This window comes from Branchiostoma floridae, chromosome 11 (genome assembly GCF_000003815.2).
Source record: "Branchiostoma floridae strain S238N-H82 chromosome 11, Bfl_VNyyK, whole genome shotgun sequence".
In the NCBI taxonomy this organism is placed as follows: domain Eukaryota; kingdom Metazoa; phylum Chordata; class Leptocardii; order Amphioxiformes; family Branchiostomatidae; genus Branchiostoma; species Branchiostoma floridae.
In genome coordinates, this window is record NC_049989.1 from 22,571,592 (window position 1) to 22,598,308 (window position 26,717).

Consider the following 26,717-nt stretch of genomic DNA (forward strand, 5'->3'; position numbering starts at 1 on the left):
CTGATGGCTAGTTATCTGTAGTTAGCTGTCTAGTGCTAGTCCTGTGATTAGCTATCTAGCGCTAGTCCTCTGTGGTTAGCTATCTAGCGCTAGTCCTGTGGTTAGCTATCTAGCGCTAGTCCTGTGGTTAGCTATCTAGCGCTAGTCCTGTGGTTAGCTACCTAGCGCTAGTGTGGGGTTGATGTGTGGAGACCTTCCGTGCCTGATTGCAGAAAAATGCCAGGAATTTTAGGGACTTTCCCGTTTACTGGTGACAAAATTTGCACTGCTACCCCAGCATGTTATATTCACACTGTGCAGTCTGAGGGTGCATTTTGTATTCCCATGATGTAACAAACTTCTCTGCACGAGAAAACTACAAGTTTACGGCTGGTCAGATTTTCAAATGTGCTGCCAGATATTGGGGGAATGTTGAAACAAGGCTGTGCAATGACTCATTCCAACCGTCCTAAAGAGCCTGATTTTGGGTCTATATCTGGGTCGTTCCATCTGCAGCCAGGCACGGGGGTGGATGTGTGACGTGTGACAAGCATCAGTCAGTAGGTTTAGCTCACTACATGGAACCAAAACATGCATCATCAACCCGTTACCATGGTAACAATCAGCAGTTCTACCACAGCAGTGAAGTCAAGGTTGTTCTGAAATTGAAATTTGACCCTAACTTCTTGTAGCAAAAGTGAAAGTTACCCCTGACTTTTGGCAGTGAAAGTGAAATTTGACCCTAACTTCTGGCAGAGGCAGATGCTGATGTTACCATGACTTCCACGGCTGCCGTAGTAACGTTAGAAGTGGTTGCCTAGCAACATTATGAGTGACACACAGACAGAAGGAGACGAGAGAAAAACATCCTCACCGGTTCCAGGGTATCCCATGATGCCCCTGCCGCGTGCGCCGCGTGGGCTGGCTCGGCCGGGAGGTCCGTAGGCGGCGGCCGGGAAGCCTGTGGGGAACACGAAATGGCCACTTTCTGTAAGTGACACGGGGGTGGGGAGGGACAGGGGTGGGGTGGGGAGAGGGGTGAGAGCAGAGTTAGAATGTGAGGCCAAACCAGCAGCAGGTGCACTCATGCAACATCATGCAACACGTCAAAAACACAAACACCACACTGTGAAGGGTTAGGTCATGTCAGAGGTCATCACCATAGCACACAGGTCAGAGGTCATCACCACGGTAATGTCCCGCAGTTGTGTTAAACCTACCAGGTTGACTGAGTTGGAATTGTGGTACAGAGTGGAGTCAGGTGACCACCAACCAATCAGCTCTAAATGTTCACCGCTTAAACTGTGCATGCATGATGATGCATTGTGGTTTATATGTCAAAGTTGAAGGCCCCTAAGACATAAAGAAAACATGTCTAGACATGTATGAAGCATGGTCTCGTCAAGACCTGTTAATAGGGGCCTTCACCTATGACCCTGTGCATGTGCAGTTTAAACTGTGAACTGGCCAATTTGTAGGCTCATCTAGGACAGAAGTTAACAACCAATTTGGCACCAGGTTTTTAGCACTGAAGGTCAAATTCAAACAAGTCGATGACGGTAATAAGGCACGCAAGGTTGCTACAAATGTAGCGACTGGCAGGTGGCAAAACTGGTCAGTTTGAATTGATGAAGTCTCTCAAATTTGCAACAGCAAACTGTGACGGCCGGCTGGGTGAAGCATTATGAGATCTCTTTAGTAATCACAGACTCTGAGCTCCTCTGCACGTTTGTCTTACTTTTGTCAGAAGGAATTGTAGATTTTCTGTCATGATTCTTTTGAAAGGACAAAATTTACTGGAAATAAGTTGAGAAGTCTGCAGAATTTTCAAATTTTGTTTTAAAATGTGAATTGTCCCTGTTTTTGTGGTGGTCGGGGTGACAGTGGGCCACAATGGAAACTTTGGCCATGGTGAGTTTGTGGTAGCTGTGGCCCGACGACAGAAACCATAGCGTGAGTTCTGAGGTTTGGGTACTAAACCATAGAGCGAGACCTAAGTACTTACCAGGGAAGCCATAGCCGTATCCAGGTGCGAACGGGTAGCCGCGACCGTAGGCAAAGTTGGGGTAGACTCCAGCTGTAAAACACAGGAGAGAAACACATTTAACTGTCTGTTTGCTTCGTTGTTAACATAGACATTGGGTACAGAACAACAGAAACAGTAAGGTCAAGTTTAAACATCACAGAACCTAGGCAGGAATAAGTTAATAACTGGTCAATGTTTCCTCATTAAAAAGCCATTAACCTGCTGGTGACCAGTCATTAACCTGCTGGTAACCAGTCATTGACCAGTCATTTACCTACAGAAAACTGGCTTAGATTTGGGTCTCCATAGACTTAGGTCTTGTTGAGTAATTTGAACTGAGGTTTTAATCTTTGGCAGACAGTTGCTTTCGAACAGGAGCGACAGCAGAGTGAAACACGGGTTCACTGGGACCCAGAATGTCACATCAGCATATGACCGAAGAAATACTATATTTGTACGAAATACAAAGATTCCCCACCCCTACAAGTGTGCACACACCCCTGTCTATGACATTGCTGTTCAAAGACAGGACATGCTGTTCTGAGTAACAGCAAGGCTGTGTTTGGGCAGTATTGCTATTCAGAGACAGCAGGGTTGCTGTTCAGTAACAGGAGAGTTCCTATTTGAGACAGCAGGGTTTCTGTTCAGACAGCAGTGTTCAGCGACAGCAGTGTTCTTGTTCAGAGACAGCAGGGTTGCTGTTCAGTAACAGGAGAGTTCCTATTTGAGACAGCAGGGTTTTTGTTCAGACAGCAGTGTTCTTGTTCAGAGACAGCAGGGTTTTGGTTGAGAGACAGCAGGTTTTATGGCTGTTCCAGCCCTGGATGAATAGGGATCAGGCTTATAACGCTTATAACGCACAGACAGCAGTGTCGCTGTTTGTGCTGTCTGTAACAGGAGGGTTGCTATTTGTGTTGTTCAGAGACAGCAGGGTTGCTATTTAGAGACAGCAGTGTTGCTGTTCAGAGACAGCAGGGTTTGGGTTGAGAGACAGCAGGTTTAGCTGCTGTTCCAGCCCATAATGAATCGGGGTCAGGCTTATAATGCTGCCAGTAATGCCACTTCAGCCCGCTGTTCAGAGACAGCAGTGTTGCTGTTCAGAGACAGCAGGGTTTTGGTTGAGATACAGCATGTTTAGCAGCCCATAATGAATCGAGGTCAGGCTTATAACGCTGCCAGTAATGCCACTTCAGCCCGCTGTAAGTGAGACATGTGCCCGGCAGAGCCCCCGTCCCACATCATGCCCCCATTATAACTCCATTTGTGGCATTACTTCCTACACACACAGCGACTCTGCTGAATTATTAAACCATCCCAAACAGGCTCCCATCATGGAGCCGCCTCTGCAAATGTCAGCCTGACATTCTGTGGGCAGAGGGTCCATATTTCTTGCACGGAACAATGGCTCGTGTCTGGTGATAGCCTTGTTCTTCCTGACGCCTTTGTGCTGTTATCTGTCCTGCCAAGGACTGACATACAGGTGCTGTTACACACGGAGGACTGACATACGAGTACTGTTACACCAGCACGGGGCTCACAATAGTTAGCTGCATGTGAACCTTTGTGCACTCAAATTGGAGAAGTGCTTATAGTGCACCTAATTTTTACATCAGGTACAGCTGTAATTTTATGTGGGGTACACATGTGAAGATGCTCTAAGTTGTACACTTGTATGCAGTATATTCAAGACAATATCACTTCTTTAGAATTTTGAAGTTAGCTGCAGAATTTGGGGCTCATTCATTCTATGCCGTGTGTCCAAAATTTCTTCTGTGCACCTGATGTTTTGTCAAAAAAAAAAAGATTTTCAAGCCCTACCAAGGTGTTCTTATGCTTTTAGGTGTTGCTACATGTACAGCCTTGTAAGTTGTTACATTTTCCATTGTTGTTACACACCTGGGTGTTGTTTACACTCCTGGGTATTGTTACACACCTGGGTGTTGTTGTTACACACCTGGATGGGTGTTGTTACCTGTAAAGGTTGACACACCCAGGTAGTCAGGGGTCACTGCCGGTCAAACTGCATCGGGAAGGGATTTATTTATCCGGTCGGAAACTGGGTTGACCTTTCCCCGCGCCCAATTGGCTGGACGGAATGCGGAGTTACGTGTCTGGCGGCGGACAGACATCGCTCGACTTCGCCCAAGCAGTGACCTGTGAGAGTTACCATCGCACAAACCGCGACGCTCAGGATCGGTTTCGTTTCCAGTGTTCCAGACCAATGATCCACCTCAGCAGACAACTTACTGGCCTCAGTTTTTATATTGTTTGTTCAACAGTGTTTTATGTTAAGCCCCAGATCAGTTTTATTTCCAGTGTTCCGGACCAATGATCCACCACGGCAGACAACACACTGGCTTTCAGAAAACCTCCCCCAGTTTAGCATTTCTGAGTGAACAATTTTTCCTCCCTTGTTTTAAGAGCATTTTTATTCCAAGTCATTAGCAATCCTGTCAGGCTGACATTTCTGAGTTAATTAGTCGGCTTGATCGCTGGGAGAAGAAAGCAGCACACAAACAGTTTAACGAGCCGTGATTGCTTCTATTGTTCTGGGCAGACCTTTCATTCAAACACCCCCTCGGGAGGGACCATTAATGAAACCCCCCAGGGGACAGTCCATTAATCCTCCATAGGTAGGCAACTGTTAGGTGCTACTCCCTTAACTTAAGCCCTGGATCTAGAACACCATGTCATGTGACTGAACTCAAGGGCACCTCCTCCACCTATCATTATAGATTACCTGTAGTACTCAAGGGCATCCCCCTCCCCCATGACCTATACTCAAGGGCACCCCCCTCCCCCATCATCACACATGACCTATACTCAAGGGCACCCCCCTCCCCATCCTTACAGATGACCTACATTCAAGGGCACCCCCCTCCCCATCCTCACACATGACCTATACTCAAGGGCACCCCCCCTCCCCCATCCTCACACATGACCTATACTCAAGGGCACCCCCCTCCCCATCCTTACAGATGACCTACACTCAAGGGCACCCCCCTCCCCATCCTCACACATGACCTATACTCAAGGGCACCCCCCTCCCCATCCTCACACCAGTCTGTTACATATGACCCAAATTCAAGCACCCCCAAACACACCCTCACAGATGACCCCAGCCCAAGGGTACCCCCCTCCCCCTCATGTGCCCCTGGAATGCGCCATAATCAGTGCAGGTTTGTGTAATTATGGACTACAAATGGAGACCCTTGTTTTGTAATTTAGGTTAATTAATGCCCATTTTGGGGGCAAATTGGTCGGAAGCCTTTGCTATTACTAATTACAGTGGGGCTGGAAGAAAAGCTGAGTTGTTTCTCATGGAAGCACTCACACAGAGGCGTTTGCAAGCAAAGTGTAGGAGGCATGTCTGTGTGCGCAAATTTGTGCCAAACTTGTGGGTGTGGGAGGGGGTTGTGGGGGTGTGGGAGGGGGTTGTGGGGGTGTGGGAGGGGGATGTGGCCCATTTCCTTTCATTATAAACTTTGGGCAAAGGTCATGCTTTATCATACCCCCCACACTCTATACCATTGTCATTATCAAGTACACAATCAGAGGACAGGAATATTATTGGTGATGTGATGTCCAAATTGACCTTGGGTGAAAACGAGACATTCTGGGCTTCTATGCCTCTGAATACAACCAAAATTTCAATTTCCATGTTGCCGAGAAAATCATTGAAATTTATGCCAAAGATGAAGTCAGTTAATGGAATAGGAGACCCAATGTTTATGTGCCAGTTTCTGTATAATGATGCATCGCCATGGTAACGGAATAATCATAACCAGCAAGAAAGTATGTCTGAGTCAGTTAAGTTTAAATATTTGATCCAACTTCTTGAAATAAGCTGGCATTTGTTGAATCAAATTTTCAAACTTCAGTCAGAATTCCGCTCTACCCATGGCTATCTCCTGGTCCTGTCCCTCCGTTCTGGGACGGAAATTTGCTCGTTGGGACGGAAAACTGTCATGAAACAGATGAAAATGTTTTAGCAAGCCAAAAATGATGGATTTAACAAAGAAAAATGTCAACATTGGCTCTAGAACGAGTGTAGCGGACAGTCGTGGAACTAACACTACAGCAGACAGCCATGGAACTAACACTACAGGGTCCACTCTACCAGGCTGTGGTCTGCAAGAGAAGGGTTATCACATGTTCGCAGGGGTCCGCCTCACGACTCACACCTGCCAATCATGTAACATGACACTCTAGTTGCCGCGGGAACGGCGCAACATGGCTAGGAAACAGACTAAGGAGAGGTCAGAGGTCGACTACGTTGCGAGTTTTGGTTCTACGGGAAGGGCGAGTGACGTACCTTGGATTCCGTCTTCCCTAACAATATCGGGGTGCAGGAGATATAGGAAACCTGGAGACAAGGGGGCACAAGAGTGATGGACAGCTGTCAGTCTGGGGTTAATATGCAGGGCAATATACATGATTGGCAGCTGTTAGTCATAGTCCCCAGGGGGGTAACAGGCAAACTCATCATCATCATCAACGCTAGTCAGGCACGAACAGGCATGCAAACATAACTCATCAATGCTAGTCAACATCGCTAGTCATCGCTAATCAGGAGCACACATAACTCATCATCGCTAGTCATCGCTAGTCAGCAAACATAACTCATCATCATCATCAACGCTAGTCAGGAGCGAACAGGCATGCAACATAACTCATCATTGCTAGTCAGTAACTCATCAATGCTAGTCATCATTGCTAGTCAGGAACAAACATAATTCGTCATCGCTAGTCAGGAGCAACCTAGGTTTGTACCAAACTAGTGTTAGTAACATGCTGGACTACAATAGTCATGTAAATCTGGGTATGTCACTTTTACATAATCAGGCTACAACACATCAAGGAAAACACTGGCATAATCATACATAATAATAATCACTACGAAGAGACATAAATAGTCTACAAGTATTGCTTAGAAGTAACTACTAGAACACTACACTAACTGTGAAATATTTGGTATAAGAATACTAATGTGTAATAATGTAGCCATAGATATCAGAACAATGAACTAACATGACGGTGATAGAATAGGTGTAACTACAAGTAGTATTACTAATGTGTATAATATAGATGTTATCCATGAGAATACTTAACGTGTGATACAGTACAGTAGCTAAGCTACGGCAGATGTAGGTGTGTCTTGTGTGGTGTTGTCAGATTGTCAAACAGATTTGAGACGTAGCTTTTGCCCATCCCTTCAGCTGTACATTGCATATGAAGTTCCAGCTTGTTTCCAACAGCAGTTCCCAACACCCCTGAAGCTTAGTGGTACATCCCACAGTTCCCTTCACCCCGGAAGCTTACTGGTTTGCCCCTTACTGCATCTCAATCACAGGAACCACTCTGAAGCTTAATGGTTTGTCCCTTGCGTCATCTCAATCGAAGCCCCCCTGAAGCTTAGTGGATTGTCCCCTGCTACGTCTCAATCAAAGCCCCCCCCCCGAAGCTTAGTGGTTTGTCCCTTGCTACATCTCAACCAAATCCCCCCTGAGGCTTAGTGGTCTGTCCCCTACTACATCTCATTCACCCCCCTTAAGCTTTGCGCTTTGTCCCTTACCATATCTCAAATACCCCCCTGAAGCTTAGTGGACTGTCCCTTGCTACGTCTCAATCAAAGCCCCCTGAAGCTTAGTGGACTGTCCCCTCCTACATCTCAATCACCCCCCCCCCCTCCTATGTGCCCCTATCTGCAGGTCCCTGGGACTGATATGAAGTAATATATTATTAGCCCGAGGCCAGATTTTTAGATTAGACCCATCTTCGCTCTGCAGATGTTTACTCATGTAAAATACTAAGTATGAGACCACGAACACAGGTAGCAGTAAGCATTGGACTGTTTGTAACATTAATGGTTTATAGTTATACTGCAGATGTTTACTTCTGTATAATACTAAGTATGGGAACACGCACACAGATAGGATTGGACTGTTTGTAATGCTTTTTAATGTAACTAATGCTCTGTAGCTTTTGTACCATGGTCTGAAATCTGCCCTGTTGGTAAAACTACCATCCTGCTGCCATATGAGAACACGGCCTGTGTGAGGGAATATATGGCATGGGGGTCTGATGTACAACTTTCCACTGAAGTCAGGTCTCGAGATTCAAGGAAAGAAATCACGCATAATTTGGTAACCTTCATAAACATATCTCTCTACAAGTAATTGAGTATGGCAATAGGAAAGCTGTTCCCTGCAAATTATGACAAATAAAAAAGAGCTTGCCCACACTGTATTCCTTACATGAAGGCTACCTGTTTCTGTAGAAGTTAGAAGTTTCTGTAGGATTTGGTCACGGGTCACTGTTTAAATGGCTAGGTGGTCCTTATGTGGAGGTTTGACTGTATTTCAATGGCCAGGTGGTCCTTATATAGAGGTTTGACTGTTTATCAATGGCCAGGTGGTCCTTATACAGAGGTCAGACTATATTTGCCAGAGCAGAATCAGTACTGGAACACTCGGCTGCTGCCCGCTGGGTTCGGAGTGATTCTGTGGTTCTGTCTGCCGAACATGACTGGTGCGAGACGGATTCCTCATGAAACATACAGGAAGGGCTGGGTGCCTGCTGACTCACAGAACCACACAGTGAAGCAGTGTGTGTGTGTGTGTATGATGTGTGTGTCCATGTGTGTGAGTGTATTTGTGAGTGTGTAAGTGTGTTTGTGTGAGTGTGCATATGTGTGTGTTTGTGTGTGTGCGCATGTGTGTAAGTGTGTTTGTGTGTGTGTGTGCATGTGTGTAAGTGTGTTTGTGTGTAAGTGTGTAAGTGTGTTTGTGTGTGTGTGTGTGTGTGTGCGTGTGTGTGTGTGTGTGTGTGTGTGTGTGTGTGTGTGTGTGCGTGTGTGTGCGTGTGTGTCTGTGTGGAAACCTGGCCCAGCAGAGAATCTGTTTTTTAGGGTAGTACGTGTGGGAGAAAAGCCCTTCTTCCAGAAGGCTGCCTGTTGGCTGAGCTGCCTGAATCCCTCCCTCCCCACCAAGGCAGAACCTCCTACTGCGGCTCAGTGGAAGGGAACACTGTGCTTAATAATTACAGAAACTTAAGCTTCAGAATTTACCCAGAATATGGGGAGGGGGGCTCGTTAGAAGAAAGATGTGATTTTTTAATGAGCAACCAGCTTATAAAATTGAGAAACTTACTTCACATAGAAACGCAAACAAAACAACACAGCAGCTAAAAGACATGTGCATCTTTGTGAGCACGCTGCATCTTTTGTACCAGCCCCATGGAACACGCTGGTAACCCGATATGTTAACTGGGGGAATCAGAAGCCAAGTAGCAGCCTGACCTGTCGCCTGGCAACAACAGCTGTCCATCACACGTGCCAATCATCCTCTGACTGACCCGTCAACATGCCGATGACCCAGTGCGACATTTGTAAACTTTCAATCCAAACAAGATTTTATTTCTTGCAGACTTGTGAGAGATACGGAACTGAGAGATCACGAGGGGCTTGCAGCAAGTTTGGTGTGAGTGAGGGAGTGAGTGAACGAGCAAGTGAGGGTGGGACAGGACAGAGTGTGACCAACTGAACGAGGGAGTGGGAGAAAGGGAAGAGATGAGAAAAAGTGCATGAGATAGGGAGGGAGAGTGAGGGAGAAAGAGAGAGTGAATACGTGAGTGATAGTTGGTAGCTCCGATCTCCTATTTGTGAAGTTGAAAGTAGGAAAGGTTTTGAGCAGGCTTGCTGAAGTAGTTCTAGCATCCACTTTGGTTTGCTAGAACAGTTGGCCATTATTATTAGGATTGCTGCCTCCATAGGTTGGTTGTGACATTCTGTTCAAGAAAGGTTTAAGCTATAAGAAGAATTGCTGGACTATGCAATAAGCTCAAGATTGGTTGGTGCTTTAACATTGGCCCTGTGATAACTTGGTCCTGCTAGCTCCCCAGTTTTGACATTTGGAGCCGGGAAGTTGGGAGCAGGCCGGGTAGAGTGCCTGTAAGTGAGTGAGTAATGGCGGGGGTCTCCGCTTGCGTAATGCGTCTGTCGTCAGCCCGGCATACCAGACATTCACGGCTCTCCTCTCTCCCAGCCAACACCATGAAAGGCAATACTACAGCCACCGCCACCCCTGGCACACTTTCATACCTAACCATTCTCTGTGTCAACTTTCAAACAGTCGGGCCAGTCCAAGGCAGTAGCCCGGTTCCCAGGCAAGTCCAAGGCAGTAGCCCGGTTCCCAGGCCAGTCCAAGGCAGTAACCCGGTTCCCAGGCCAGTCCAAGGCAGTAACCCGGTTCCAGGCCCAGTCCAAGGCAGTAACCCGGTTCCCAGGCCAGTCCAAGGCAGTAGCCCGGTTCCCAGGCCAGTCCAAGGCAGTAACCCGGTTCCCAGGCAAGTCCAAGGCAGTAGCCCGGTTCCCAGGCCAGTCCAAGGCAGTAACCCGGTTCCCAGGCCAGTCCAAGGTAGTAACATGGTGCCCAGGCCGGTGTAGCAAGTCTGATATTACGTTGGGCGGTCCAGGGAACCCCCCTGCTAGAGGAATACTTTATTTATTTGATCTGCCCCAGAGTTAATAGTGAATCTCCCCTGCTAGAGGAACAGTTTTATTTGATCTGCCCCAGAGTTAATAGTGAATCTCCCCTGCTAGAGGAACAGTTTGATCTGCCCCAGAGTTAATAGTGAATCTCCCCTGCTAGAGGAACAGTTTTATATATTTGATCTGCCCCAGAGTTAATAGTGAATCCCCCCTGCTATTGTAACAGTTTTATTTGATCTGCCCCAGAGTTAATAGTGAATCTCCCCTGCTAGAGGAACAGTTTGATCTGCCCCAGAGTTAATAGTGAATCTCCCCTGCTAGAGGAACAGTTTGATCTGCCCCTGAGTTAATAGTGAATCCCCCCTGCTATTGTAACAGTTTTATTTACTTGATCTGCCCCAGAGTTAATAGTGAATCCCCCCCTGCTAGAGGAACAGTTTTATTTATTTCATCTGCCCCAGAGTTAATAGTGAATCCCCCCTGCTAGAGGAACAGCTTTATTTATTTGATCTGTCCCAGAGTTAATAGTGAATCCCCCCCTGCTAGAGGAAGTTTTATTTATTTGATCTGCCCCAGAGTTAACAGTGAATCTCCCCTGCTAGAGGAACAGTTTGATCTGCCCCAGAGTTAATAGTGAACCCCCCCCCTGCTAGAGGAAGTTTAATTTATTTGATCTGCCCCAGAGTTAATAGTGAATCTCCCCTGCTAGAGGAACAGTTTGATCTGCCCCAGAGTTAATAGTGAATCCCCCCCTGCTAGAGGAAGTTTTATTTATTTGATCTGCCCCAGAGTTAATAGTGAATCCCCCCTGCTAGAGGAACAGTTTTATTTATTTGATCTGCCCCAGAGTTAATAGTGAATCCCCCCTGCTAGAGCAACAGGTTTACTTATTTGATCTGCCCCAGAGTTAATAGTGAATCCCCCCTGCTAGAGGAACAGTTTTATCTATTTGATCTGCCCCAGAGTTAATAGTGAATCCCCCCTGCTAGAGGAACAGTTTTATTTATTTGATCTGCCCCAGAGTTAATAGTGAATCCCCCCTGCTAGAGGAACAGTTTAATTTATTTGATCTGCCCCAGAGTTAATAGTGAATCCCCCCTGCTAGAGGAACAGTTTTATTTATTTGATCTGCCCCAGAGTTAATAGTGAATCTCCCCTGATAGTGTAACAGTTTTATTCATTTGATCTGCCCCAGAGTTAATAGTGAATCCCCCCCTGCTAGAGGAACAGTTTTATTTATTTGATCTGCCCCAGAGTTAATAGTGAATCTCCCCTGATAGTGTAACAGTTTTATTTATTTGATCTGCCCCAGAGTTAATAGTGAATCCCCCCCTGCTAGATGAACAGTTTTATTTATTTGATCTGCCCCAGAGTTAATAGTGAATCCCCCCTGATAGTGTAACAGTTTTATTCATTTGATCTGCCCCAGAGTTAATAGTGAATCCCCCCCTGCTAGATGAACAGTTTTATTTATTTGATCTGCCCCAGAGTTAATAGTGAATCTCCCCTGATAGTGTAACAGTTTTATTTATTTGATCTGCCCCAGAGTTAATAGTGAATCCCCCCCTGCTAGATGAACAGTTTTATTTATTTGATCTGCCCCAGAGTTAATAGTGAATCCCCCCTGATAGTGTAACAGTTTTATTCATTTGATCTGCCCCAGAGTTAATAGTGAATCCCCCCCTGCTAGATGAACAGTTTTATTTATTTGATCTGCCCCAGAGTTAATAGTGAATCCCCCCTGCTAGAGGAACAGTTTTATTTATTTGATCTGCCCCAGAGTTAATAGCCAACCTCCTCCCTAGGACCCAGGAAAGGTGAAAGGTCATCCGTTTCCTAGTAGTTAAAATAAATGTATTTTCTGTTCAGGTTTGGAGTCGGGATGGCTGAATGGATTAGTCCATTGGGCCTGTATGGGGGTTATTACAGCCTCCATGCCAATGACCCCCCCCCCCCCCCCCCACACACACACACACAGACATTATATAACCTCCTGGCTCCATATTAGGGAGGTCAGCCCAGATTGTAGGCTGGCAGATTGAAAGTCTGGCCTCCCAATGTCGGACTAAAGGTCCGTAATCGACTGCATCAAGGGCCAAAAAGCTTCTTCCTCGGGGTGTCTTTAGCTGTGTAGATCGCGCAGGGACTTTCCACTTCAATACTGGCAGGGAATCAGAGTTTACATCGTGCCGGGACTTTCCACTTCAAAAATTGGGCAGGCAGGGCTCGAAATACTGGGTGCATGTGCACCCAGGTGCACCCAAAATTGGAACTGTGCACCCAGATATTTTCTAAGAATTATGTATGGGAAAATATCAAGACGTATAATTCATATTCTTGACATCTAAGTGTTAGAAAGATAATAAGAATGTCTGTCATGATACTTGTTTAAGAATTTGATAGCATGTAACTAAGTTTTGTTATTAGGTTTTTTTGACATTCTACTTAGATTTAAGTGATGTACCCAAAAATTTTTTGGTGCACCCAATTTCTTAAGCTGGGTGCACCAATGCACATAATCCCAAAATGAATTTTGAGCCCTGGCAGGGAAACAGACATTCTGCTGCAGAACTTCCAATCTACGCTGGCTGGTTTAGTGTTGGCTGTGGGGGAATGAGAGGGCAGGGCGAGAACCACCTCATCACAGAAATAACAGGCACTTTCACTTCACAGCCTGCTTACTTTCACTTTCACTTCAGGCTTCTTACTTACTCTCACTTCAATCTCCTTATTTTCACTTAAAGTTCGCCATCTCCTTAACAGTCACTTTCAATTTACGGTCTTCATACTTACACTTTCATTTCACAATTTCACTTCACAGTTGCTTGTACTACATTTAAGTTTACAGTCTTCTTACGTCCAACACACTGACTTCATTCTTGCATAACTTTGCAGGCAACTTTCACCCCACACAAAGTAAAAGCCTCCCGCTTTAGCTTCAAAATCTTGTCCTGGGTAGGGACCACTGTCTTGTGCAAAAAAAACTTCCTTTTTTTTTACAAACCATTCTCAACTTTTCCCCTTGAAGTATCTGACAGTAAGCTTCATGTGTTGGTGCCACCCGACGTGTGTCGCAGTTAATCAGGGCTGGTGGGGCAATATTTTTAGAACCGTCAGATTAATCATAGCACCCGTTTCTGGGCAAGTCACCAACTAAGGTTTACTCAAAAACTTCCAACGTTAAATCTAACATACTGCTCTTGCTTTACACCCTCTCAACTTCAGGTCAAGAAAAACCTGTCAGAAATACACAAATACGAAAATGTCTCTCAGTGAGTTTCTACTGGTCCTTTGTTGGGGGTTTATAGCCTTTAAGGCTACTGCATCTCAGTCTTTAGGGGTACTGTGTCAATGTCTTTAGGGCCTTAAATGGGAGGATGTTTAATTTCCTTCGGTGAGGACAGAAGGAGCGCTAGCTTCCTTCCCCGCTAAGATTAATGACTTAACAAGTTGTGATGAAAGTCAGAAGTTCTAAGCTGGGAGGCTCGGACAGACAGTCGACACCCCAGCAACATTCAAAGGGTCGCTCCTGCCACAGTGAAGGTCTGATCTCACCAAGGAAGTGTCTTACAGCCTGTTCCCTAGTCTTACACAAGGAAGGGAGCTTTGGTCGAGTCACACCTTGGGTCAGGCTGTATAACAGGACTAAACAAACTGATGCAACAAATTTTCCTAAGGTAACCTAGTGGTACCGGGTAGTAGCTATAGTAACAGTAGAATCCTTGAATATAAAACCAAATAGAAATACAATGTAAAAATACAAAACAAGTTCTTCTTCCCAAACAATAATGGCTATCTTAGGTTGGGGAGGGGGGTCCTTAACAGTTAGGTTAGAATATCATACCCACAGTCAACCTTACCCACCTACCCCTGATGTTTGACAAACGAGTCTAACTCTCCGCCCTGTACACAACTAAACGGCTCCTAATCCAGGGTCACCTCGCAGTATGTTCACCTGTAGCAAGGTCGCGCCCTTCAGCTGACAAATCGTGCGGCAATGACCTTCAGGATATGCACAATTTCCCCAAGGTCAATCCGGGCACCCCACCTATAACTCAGTCTTGTGCCGTTACTTCTCCTACACACCCTCAGGTCATCTAAGGCACGACCTGTGGGAAAGCAGCCATAGTGACCTCTAATCTGACCTTCCCAAGGTCACACAGGCTGGCCCGGGTACCATCCGGGTAGTAACCGCTGACTCTATCTACTCGCTTGCTAATCTGTGGTCAAAAATTGGCGTCAGAAATCGAAAAGATTGATCCAATGGTTGCTATGGAGACTGGCACCAAGGGTTGCTACGGAAACGGCATCCAGGCTTGAAGCAGGCACCACAGCTGAGGACAGATCAGCTGAGGTGTGCAGAGCCCCCCCCCCCCATTCAAAGCCTTGTTATACCTCTTTGTACAATGTTGGTTTCCACTACTGATCTACTAGTGTCTTAGGTACTTGACAAATATTATCATTAGTACCCCACTATGCAAGAAAACCAACACACCAAACACATACCACACCACACACTTCACTGTTCAACAGAACCACCTTATAAGGAGTGATATACCTGCCGCCAGGTGTGTGAGGTACCTGTGACAGGTGTGATATAGCTGGGACAGGTGTGCTGAGTAAAGGTGACAGGTGGGGTATGTAAGCCGTGGTGTATTTTTGTCCTTCTGACGTTATTGCAATGCTGTTTGTTTACTGTTCAGATTTCCTCCGTCACGGTGAGTTTTCCTCCACCGTATCGACTCCTATATGAGGGTCCGCATGTCCCTTTTCTGTGAGGCGTTTTATCCTATTTCGGTTCCCGTACTTCGTGGTAAAATGTTCTCTTACTTAACTCCAAGCAAGGGAACAAATAATTTACATAATTGTGTTGCTTGGTTGTATCATAATACATGGGTTCTCAATCCAGTGTAAAGCGTTGTCAGGAAATTCAAACCCTCCTATATCCTTTCCATAAGAATTTCCCCCCACTGTAAGCTTTAGTTTGGGCAGCCGGTGAGGGGATGACAATAGCGCTCAGAAATTCGGCAGACAGAGACACTTCTAAGTAAGTACCGGCCGGAACAGAAAAGGAAAATTTCCAATCTCCATCTCACTGAAGAGCTTTTCTTCCACCGATCCTGACAGAGAAGACAGACACTATGGACAGTATTTACAGGTTGATTATACCAGGGAAATTTGCTGTTTTCTGTTGGAGGCATGCAGCCTGGCAGCTGCAGCTCATCAGTCGGCCATTGTTGGCAAAACTCTGGACTCCAGCCCACTATTAATTACCCACCACTTCTTCTGGTAATTCAGCTTGACCCTCCGACCCTTTCATACACGGCCGCGTCCAATCGTAAAATTGAGCAACTCTCCATAAACAAATTTGACAAAAACCATGTCAAATTGCGATTATGGCACGACTCTGCATAAACAAGACTGCAGAGAACCGATGTCAAGTCATGTCCAAAATTTCTATAAACAAAACAGCAGAAGATCTGGCTTCAGTCAGAAACTAACAAGCCCAGGACAAAAACATGACCTATGACCTCCTATTGACCGATGACCCGACCTCCTATTGACCCATGACCCATGGTGACAGCAGTAGTTTTGCAGATTCCTGGTCTTTGGACAAATCAAGTTGTTTCAGTGAGAAAACGGGTTTTCAACTTGTGCAAAATTAGACAGCGAAAAGATTATTTATCAGAATGTTAGAAAAACTCTTCTTTATGATATAAATGTGGGTCCCAACACCACCCAAACAATCCCTCCCCCGTCTGACTTCTGGCGTTTAATGTCGGCAGATTTCTGCTCTGACGACTGCCTTAACTACAGCATTTATCTTGCATCAGCGCCTGGCGTTAAACACCCATCATTGGGCGATCCTCAGAATGACTGGTGATCAGGCAGTAAAGATTAACATGGCTAGAAAAGTGCTCAAGGGCACAAAATTGCTCTCAAGTCTCATGTCTTTTTTAGAAACAAGAAAATCACATAGTCAAACCTGTACTAGTGACCACCTCTTCATAAGGACCACTTGGCCATTGATATCCACCAAGAATGGCTGATCTGTCCCTTATTGGTCCCCCCTCCTCATAGCTACGGGCCTGTCCCTGATAATTCCTCCTTCCCCACCATCACTGACTAGTCCCTGATTTACTCCCCCTCCCACCATCACTGACTAGTCCTTGATTACCCCCCACCCTCCACCATTGCTGACTAGTCCCTGATGAGTTCCCCTCCCCACCAATAGCATTACTGACTAGTCCCCCTCCCCACCATGTAATTTGGCCTGTCCTGTGTTCAGGGCGTTTTTATTCCACTCCTGGTGGAAACCTCTGTCCTGTGCAAATGGCATATAGATCCCTACAAGATCAATTCTCAAGGAATCTCACCAGGCACCAAATGACCTTGGGATGCTGTCTTGAAGGATAAAAGTGTAGCTGAGAAGGTCAAAGCAAGAAGGCTCCTGTCATGACGACTCAAAGTCACACACCGAGACACCAGAAGATTCCAAACTACATAAAAACATTTCTCAGAACAATCAGAGGAATTTCTGAACAACCACGTCTAGGAACTGTGGTCTGTGGGTTGATTGACATTCATTTTTGCAGTTATTTCACTTGACTTGAGTTTTGTATATACCTATTGCCAAGGTAGAGGGACGGCGTACTAGTAGACACACGTACACGTAGCTTAGGTCCTGTAGTCTGGTTTGTGGCTTGAGAAACGGCTGCCGACTTGGGAGCCTTCGGAAGAAGTCATCTGTCAGGATAAACTCCTTAAGACTATGATGGAGGTGACTGTAAGGAGATTTTCCAAGATACCGCCGCTGTCTTGAAGAAAACCCACCCAAGGAGTCGCTATCCCTCTGGAATTGCTCATGCATAATTACACAATGGTCGGATTTGGAGGGCCAGACAAGAAAAAGTTTCCTATCTTCCAACTTCCCTGCACAATTCCTTTGGTGTTGTCGTTGATCCCCAGTGCAACTTTGCTGTCCTTTTCTTAAGTTCTGCTGCTGTCTTGCTGCTATCTAGCAAGGTTTAGCTGGTTTTTTTATCATTCAAACTAGTACTAGCCAAAAATTTTTAGCCAAAATTTGAGCTGACTACCTAATATTTAATTGTGGATACCTTCCAGTTGGTGTATAGGGTGTGTAGGTAGGAGAGGGAAAGGTTCTTTGCTACTATACAGCATATTCCTGACAGAAAAAATAGAGCCTTTGTTGTAGTGCTTGTTTCAGATGTTAAAGTTAGTAACAAACAAAAAAAAAAAAAAATTCTGATTTAAGCTCTAAAGTGATGCAGAAAGGTTTATAATTGCATTTTGCTACTGTAGTATTTATTCTACATTAGTGCAATTTAAATTTTTCCTGACTGTGCACCCGAATTTCTGGGCTCGGTAAACCCGTTCCTGGAAATGAATTTTGTTGCTGATATCAATGAAAGTATCGATAAGTCCATATTGATCGTCAGGAGAGAAGCGTGACGTGTGATTGGTGGGGAGATTTGTGGGTTCCACGCGCGCTGACGTCACGGCGCGCTGATCGGACTGATACACACCAAACTCAATCAGCGTCTGCCTCCAGCCAAAACAACATTATTTATTTACACGCTATGATCACGGCGGCCATCTTGTTTTACAGCCCTAAAAACATCCACATCAAAAAAAAGCAATAAAAACTCACAAACAGAAAAAACAGTTCCGTGAAATTCGCTGCTGGGGAAATAACAACAAAGCAGAAAACAGGAAATCGTTTCAGGAGAGAACTTGGTTTGTACCGTAATGTAATCTGAGCCTGATGTGTAATTAGATCAGTTTTATTGACATTCGAGATGTCATTAATCATGTTGATGCATGGACGAATCAGCTCCATCATATACGGCCGGGTTTGATGTATTGATATAATAATATTCATAATCATTTTACACGCAAGACGAAAGCATTAAATACAACCCACATTGTCTAAGCTCTGAATAACAGTCATAATTCTTCATTAACGACCCGGCATTAATTAATACGTGTGAATAATTAATGTAACATGTTATCTGTGGTTTTCCCAGTCAGACCTGTGAACACTGGTTAGGAGAATTATTAGATTTGGAGGGAAATTCTGGACATATGGTGGTTGGTAACATCGTTATGGCTGGGAGAATGTTAATACAATCAGCTTAAGGCGTCCCTTCCTGCACCAGGCATGGGGAAAAAAGGGTTTGTTTCCAGTTCCCAACCGACACTAGCGAGTACCTACCGAACCTAGCGAGCACCTACCGACACTAGCGAGCACCTACCGAACCTAGCGAGCACCTACCGAACCTAGCGAGTAACTACCGACACTAGTATTATATACGGGCCAACTGCTAGCACTGGGAAAGGACATAAAATTTTTGATGTTACACCTGCATGATGAAAAGTTGGAGAATCAAATAAACCATTTTCTCTTCATTTCTGCTAGTAACAGAAAACTTTGCATGTACTTTGTACACAGTATCATCTGTTTAATTAAAAATATGAACAATGTTTAAAACACCACTGCCCTAATGCATCAGTTTACAGTGTTGAACTGTATCTGTTAGATGACTTCAGCAGAAATCTAACACCAAGAGAATCTCTCCCCAAAGTTCCCAGCCCGGTGACGAGAAACGGCACAGTTTTTACCCCGGCCTGATGTCATTATCACCGGATCCACTTCCCACACACAATATCCAAACTGACACCCTGAAAGGGTTTGACATCATACTTGGGTGATTAAAAATAACATGTTAGAATGCTAATGGTGCTCCGAGGATATGTATCTGACATATCGCCATATATGTGCGCCCATATATCTCACATATCACTATATATGTAAGGACATATATCTGACATATCGCCATATATGTGAGGCCATATATCTGACATATCACTAAATATGTGAAGACATATATCGCTAATATCACTATATATGTGAGGACATATATCTGCCATATCACTGTATATGTGAGGCCATATAACATTCATATCAAAGTACATACCGGCTCCCACAATATTCCAGATCCATATCAGCCCGAGGCCATTACCTACAATGTTCCAGATATCCCCATATTTTTTTCCATATCAGCCCTAGGCCTGTGCCTACAATGTTCCCACTACCCCATATATTTTGTCCATATCAGCCCTACTTGAAGTATCTCTGGGCCTACAATACTCCAGAAACCCCCATATATTTGTTTTCCATATCAGCCCTATGCCTGTGCGTACAATGTTCCAGATATTCCCACTGTTTGCCCCTGATCTACAGCACTCCTACAGAATCTCAGCAAAACGTTGCTGTAAATAGTCAGTGTGTAAACTCTTCAGCCCGACTCCAGAACACAGGTGACCCTCAGCAGCAGGGTTCTGAACCCTCAAATGAAAACTTGTCACTTAAAGACTGTCTGTGAAGGGCACACCAAGGTCGTTTGGATTGCACAGCAGCGATCAGATTGGGACATGAAACCCGAGAGGTGCCCGGGGAACATGATATCCCCGGGGGAACCTGATATCTGCCTGAGGGCCCAATTTGTTGGAGGTGACAGTTGTTATGGCAAGGCTGTGTCGGGGCAGGCTAATTACACACAGGGTTAATTACTGGCTAATTGGATGTCCACTCCTGGTCTTGACCTTGGGTAAACTAGGACCCTAACTCAGCCCCAAAACTAAACAAAACACCAAATCACTTCCACACATTTTGAGTAACGCTGAGGAGGAGAGACGGACGTCACTCAAAACTTCCAGAAGTAATTTATAATCTCCTCATCCAGTTGTGGAGACTGAATTCCTGTAAGATACTCTAACCTGGAGGCCATCAACTTACAACTATATAACTAAAGGCTGTTCATTTCTACATGCCTACTAGCTGTACACAGTACATGTCATGGATCCTGTTCATTGTGCTTGGCAAAAAGAGCTAGGGGAATTTCTTGGGTAATACTGTACATAGTGTGTCTTCTCTGTCGTGACTAGTGGAAGAGTACATGTAGGCCAACTGTTTAATAATATGTTTATTTGAGCTAAAATGGTTCCAGATCGCTTTCACTTTCTTACCTCTCCAAGTCTAAGACATGGGATTACAAGGTCAGTTCTGCGACTGTCAGAAATAAGAAAATCTAAACACTTCAAATCAAATCGGACAACTCTGGTGTACCCCCCCCCCCCATGTTAGCACAACCCCTCAGACGTGTTTATTTCCTCACGGAATCTTTAGGAATAACAGAGCACACAAGGACATTTGAAGGTCACCTCAAGGTCAAGTGTGGTTCATAAGGAGATCCCGGCAGACCTAAGGTGGATCGGAGGGGGCGTCTTCGGAAGGGTCTCGGTAAAGCCGGCCACTTAAGACGCCAGTCAAAACAGTCACGATTTGAGGGAAGCTGCTTAACCAATTAGCATTTAGACAGTTGCCCTGTCGGCCATCTTTAACTCACTACAACACACAAACCTGAGGTATGGGCTTCCAAATCAGTCTTATAAACATTCACGTTCTTCTGAATCACCCATCTTATAAACCTACACGTTCTACCAAATCAATAGCCTTATCAACTGACAGTTCTCAGAATTAGGTACAGAATGCCTGCTCTATACTAATCCAACACTACCTCCAGTTTGTTTGTGAGTGCATACCAGTGTGTGAATGTCACAGAGTGTGCACGAAACGTCTCACCAACACCAAGATCTATCCAGCTTGAATCGGACAGTGTGAATCGGCTGTGTGTGAATGTGAATGCGAGTGTGCATGTGAATGTGTGTGTGGGCATGTGTGTGTGTGTGCATGTGTGCGTGTGTGCATGTGTGCGAATGATTGTGTGTGTATGCGTGTATATGTGTGCATGCGCATGTGCGAATGATTGTGTGTGTATGCGTGTATGTATGTATGTGTGTGCGTGTGCGAATGAACGTGCGTGCAGGAAGAAGTTAGGAAGAGAAACCCACTCTCACCGAGATCCGGCCAGGTTCCGAAGGCGCCCCGGGCGCGGCCGCGGGCCGACCCCGGCGGGAACATCACCTCCTTCGGCTGAGCTTTCTTACACTCCACCTGGGGGGACAAATAAGACGTCTTAGTTTTCTTGTCATTCCAAAATAGACTTTAGTTTTCTCAAGAAACAAGTTTTCTTCCACTCCACCTGAGGGGAAGCACAAGACGTCTTTAGTTTTCTTGTAATCCAAAATAGACATCTTACGTTTAGGAAAGGTGTTAAATGTACATGAACATATTCTATATAAAACATAGTGACATACATAACTTGCACACAGACTCTGCACCAACACAGGGTGATTCTTAACACAAAAATGGGAAATTGATAGTTTAATTTTCGCGGCTGACTCCAATTCTTACAGCACTGAAACACGACTAACTGTTGTTACTGAAACATTAACATCATAAGGCCTTCAGGCAAACACAAAGATCTGTAATAAATTTTGATAATGAAGTTTTTTTGCCAACAAAGGAAACATTAGTTTGGTCTTGGTCCTTGTTTCTCAGTGATTGAACTGAGTTCTGTACTTAAATAAGAGCTCCAATGTAAAAGCACCCTTGTTCTGCATGGCAGGTCTTGAGAATGACAGGGAAATATTGAGAAAGAGAGGAAAGTCTTAAGTAAGACTGGGAAGTCTTGAAAATGGCAGGGAAATATTGAGAAAGAGAGAAAAGTCTTAAGAAAGTCTGGGAAGTCTTGAGAATGACAGGGAAATATTGAGAAAGAGAGGAAAGTCTTAAGAAAGTCTGGGAAGACGTACCGTATATTCTCGAATAAAGTACGCACCCCAATTAAAGTACGCACCCCTGATTTTGGACAAGTCTTAGACAGATCTTTGGGACTGAAAGGTAAAATGGAAAAACTCAAATAAAGTACGCACCCCTTCTCCACCAGTTTTGAACAGACCTTTAACTAAATAAATTCGAATTTATGATGTTTTCCCCAGGTCATTTTGCATAAAATAACCTGGGTTTACACTGTCATTGTCTCTATAAACTTGTGAATTGCCTGCTGCAAATTATAAAAATCACTGAGAACTGGTAGAACAAATCAGGCAAAACCAGTTGTACAAGTCAAAGTCACTAACTCAAAAGGATTGTATGCAAATGCCACTGTTAATATGTAAATCATGTTAAGACAATTTCTTTGTTTCATGTTTAGACAACTTCAATGTTTTGAAACATTACTAGAAGTGTAGCTCCACCTTGCTTTATTTTAGGCTTTTCTTACCATTTATCTGTGCAGTAACCTCAAATAAAGTACGCACCCCAACTTTGGCAACAACTTGTAGCACCTTTTCAATTTTGAAAAGTTAAAAAAGTGCGTACTTTATTCGAGAATATACGGTAGTCAACTGACAACAGTAACTACGCGAAGACCACTTGAAACCTCGATTCCATTTGTATTGACTTTGACAGCAGGGGATGAACTCTACCCTGCTCTGGAACGCTGGTGTGAGACCTGCTCAGCTGGGAGTAGTACGGCTCAGAAACGTTGGTGTGAGTCCTACTCAGCTGGGAATGGTGCAGTTAACGTTGGTGTGAGACCTGCTCTGCTGGGAATGGTGCAGTTAACATTGGTGTGAGGCCTACTCAGCTGGGAATGGTTCGGCTGAGGAACGTTGGTGTGAGGCCTGCTCAGCTGGGAATGGTTCGGCTGAGGAACGTTGGTGTGAGAACTGCTCAGCTGGGAATGGTACGGCTCAGGAACGCTAGTGTGAGGCCTGCTCAACTGGGAATGGTACAGCTCAGGAACATTGGTATGAGACTGCTCAGCTGGGAATGGAACGCCTCGGTGCATCCCTGACGCAGCCAGTTTGAACACTTAATTACCGTCGGTCAGAGGTGGCACAGCGGCAGTGGGGAGTCCAAAATTATTTCCTTGGCCGTTAATTAATTGGAACCTTCATAATTACATCATCAAACCAAGGGCAGAGAACCGCTGAACCTGAGCGCACATTGCTTCCCGAGATGGGGCTACCAGGGGAGTGGAGAGGGGACAGCAGATACACGTACATACAGGACTTGTGGACAGAAGGGTGAAGTTTCCGTCCATCCTAACAAGAAAATTAACCGTCCTGAGACGGAGCGACAGTCCTAGAGACAGGCCCGGTGGAAACCTCCTGTACAGCAGAAATAAGCACTCTGAAATAACCCACAACATAACTAACGTCCCCAGTAGCACAGCAGCTACATGACGTTTTCACCACGGTGACCACAGTTCCAGTCAGACATGTTCAGGTACCCTGTCCTGGGAGAGTTGTACAACCACCTGGCACAACAAAATGGGAGAGTTGTACAGTCACCTGGCACAACAAAATAAAATCGATGCACAGTGAGGTGCGATCGGAGCCTTCTATAGTTTCACTGATGTTGGCTCCTATCACTCGAAACCACTCAAAAGCTTAACAACTTACACAAACTATTTCATCAGGACTGCCCTCCAATACATTTTGTACAGGCCCCCCTCCTATGCCCCCCCATCCCCCAGTACACCCCCCTGCTGCCCCCCCTGCCCCCCCCATTAAATGGCCGATGTTATCCTGAAGGACACGTCCCCCACTGCAGACCAAGGTCATAATGGCGTCCCTGGTGAATAGAATCCATTGATCGTCAGAGACAGAAGCTGTGATGCTACCCACGATGCATCACCGGATTACAAACCAGATAGGATAGATGTCATTCCTTTCTCGCTTCACTCGTGTCTTCATGGAATAAAAGCTACAATGGAACCCACAACGTATCAGTAGCACTGGATTATAAATAAGATAGGATAGATGCTGTTCCTTTTCTCGCTTCACTCTGTATTCAGCTCGATTCAGGGATGGAAAACGTTTTCATCAGGCGTCCGTGTGCAGGGCTGGAAATACTGGGTGCATGCCCAGGTGCACCCAAAATTGGAGCTGTGCACCCAATTATTTTCTGTGGGTGCACAGGTGCACCCAAATATTTTCTTAGGTTTATGTATGTAAAGATATCGAGTATACTAGTATACATCATATTCTTGACATCTAAGTGTTAGAAAGATAATAAAAATGCCTGTCATAGTACTTGATGAAAACATAACTAAGTTTTGTTATCAGGTTTTTCTGACATTCTACTTAAATCTAAGTGGTGCACCCAAAAATTTTTTGGTGCACCCAATTTTTTAAGCTGGGTGCACCAGTGCACCTAATCCCAAAAATGAATTTCGAGCCCTGGTGTGGTAAACGATATCAGCCATGAAGGCCATCATATTTGACACAACATTTGATCTTAAAGTAGTAGTACTAGTATATTGGATATTGGAATTTTCTTTCACACAACCAGTTTTCTGCACCTTAACTTGATGGTTTTATGTCTGAGGTAGCGTTCAAGAATGTTTGCATGGATTGTCTGTGAATGTTGGCAGGTGTTGAAACGATCAGATTCTGGGCCCCCTAGCAACCTTCTCTGGTACTGTAGCAAAACTTGCAGCTCGGCATACATCTTATCAGGGTTGTTAAGACGTGTTTGGGGAGGAGGTTATCAAGGACCAGTCCAGAAAGCTGCCTGCAGCTCAAAGATATTAACTTTGGGCAGGACAAATTACAACCACTGGTGCTGGGAACTTTCCTGTTAACTTGCCTTTGACATTTCTGTCAGTGGAGTGGTACAACCTGCCCTACCCTTATCTAAGTGGTACGACCCATTCACCCCCAACCAGAGTCGTTCAACCTGTCTAATCCTTATCACCTCCCCTGATAGGAGTGGTACAGCCTGCCCTCCCCCCTGATAGGAGTGGTACAGCCTGCCCTCCCCCCTGATAGGAGTGGTACAGCCTGCCGTCCCCTGATCAGAGTGGTACAGCCTGCCGTCCCCTGATCAGAGTGGTACAGCCTGCCCTCCCCTGACTGGAGTGGTACAACCTGCCGTCCCCTGATCAGAATGGTACAGCCTGCCCTCCCCTGATCAGAATGGTACAGCCTGCCCTCCCCTGATCAGAGTGGTACAACCTGCCCTCCCCTGATCAGAGTGGTACAGCCTGCCTTCCCCCCTGATAGGAGTGGGTCAGCCTGCCCTCCCCTTATCAGAATGGTACAGCCTGCCCTGCCCTCCCCTGATCAGAGTGGTACAACCTGCCCTCCTCTGATCAGAATGGTACAGCCTGCCCTCCCCTGATCGGAGTGGTACAGCCTGCCCTCCCCTGATCGGAGTGGTACAACCTGCCCTCCCCTGATCGGAGTGGTACAGCCTGCCCTCCCCTGATCAGAGTGGTACAGCCTGCCCCCCCTATCAGAATGGTACAGCCTGCCCTCCCCTATCAAAATGGTACAGCCTGCCCTCCCCTATCAGAGTGGTACAGCCTGCCCCCCCCATCAGAATGGTACAGCCTGCCCTCCCCTGATCAGAGTGGTACAGCCTGCCCTCCCCTGATCAGAGTGGTACAACCTGCCCCCCCTATCAGAATGGTACAGCCTGCCCATCATCTCCCTTTGATGTCTTGAGACAAGATTCCCAAGAAGCCGCGGATCTCAGACTGCAGTGGGAGGAAGAAAGCGTGAGAAAGATTCCTTCCCTGATAGTTTCCTGCAAGATTAAACCCTGCAGCATCTTAGACTTAATAACGATCTTGGAGCCTCCTTCAGTCATCATACATCACGCCGAGACGTCTCCGCAACGCCTCAAGGGCACAGAAATACGCGGGAGCCGGTCCTGGGTCCTGGGGCGGTTTGCTGAGCTTGTAGAGATGTTCCTGTCATAACTTCACACAGGAGCTGCACAGATATACCCACTGTACACTATAGATATACCAAAGTATACACTATAGACATACCCACTATATACTATAGATATACCCACTATATTCTATATACTATAATCACAGAATCCTTTCTGGGTTCTCTGCTAATCACAGAGATCACCTTACCAGTCCTAACTACACCTCAGAGGAGCATGAGAGTTTTACCTTCTTTACAGCACCCATCCTAACTAATGATTCCTCTCATCTGTCTCCCCCGGCAACCGTCTCCCCTGGCAACCGTCTCCCCCGGCAACACCCAGATGCTGATATAAGATGTTTCTACACGTCATAACTTTTCTAATAGCTGCACAGACATCGCAAATGTCTCCCTCTTCACACACGGAGCTGATATCACTTCACTTCTCTGAGTTTTGACAAATGAAGTTTGTTCCAGTTTTCCCACCCAATCAGGACACAAACTCATCACAGAAAATGTTCCTGGCGGATCCCGACAAGTTTGTTGTGCTGTAATGAACCGGAG

The 26,717-nt window shown here is 45.5% G+C and overlaps 1 protein-coding gene across 17 annotated transcripts in view; it reads right to left on the bottom strand.

Annotated features, from left to right (window-relative positions):
- Positions 1–26,717, bottom strand: part of LOC118425463 (RNA-binding protein Musashi homolog 2-like) — a 112,218-nt gene that overhangs the window by 18,750 nt on the left and 66,751 nt on the right. For 6 of the 17 annotated variants that reach the window (XM_035834289.1, XM_035834286.1, XM_035834299.1 and 3 more), the window contains exons 9-12: positions 21,432–21,534; positions 6,321–6,371; positions 1,985–2,056; positions 854–967 (exon numbers count right to left, since the gene is read on the bottom strand). In XM_035834289.1, the coding sequence (XP_035690182.1) occupies positions 854–967; positions 1,985–2,056; positions 6,321–6,371; positions 21,432–21,534 (340 nt within the window). The remainder of the gene's footprint in view (positions 1–853; positions 968–1,984; positions 2,057–6,320; positions 6,372–21,431; positions 21,535–26,717) is intronic. The other 11 variants (XM_035834291.1, XM_035834301.1, XM_035834300.1 and 8 more) reach the window with 7 other exon arrangements.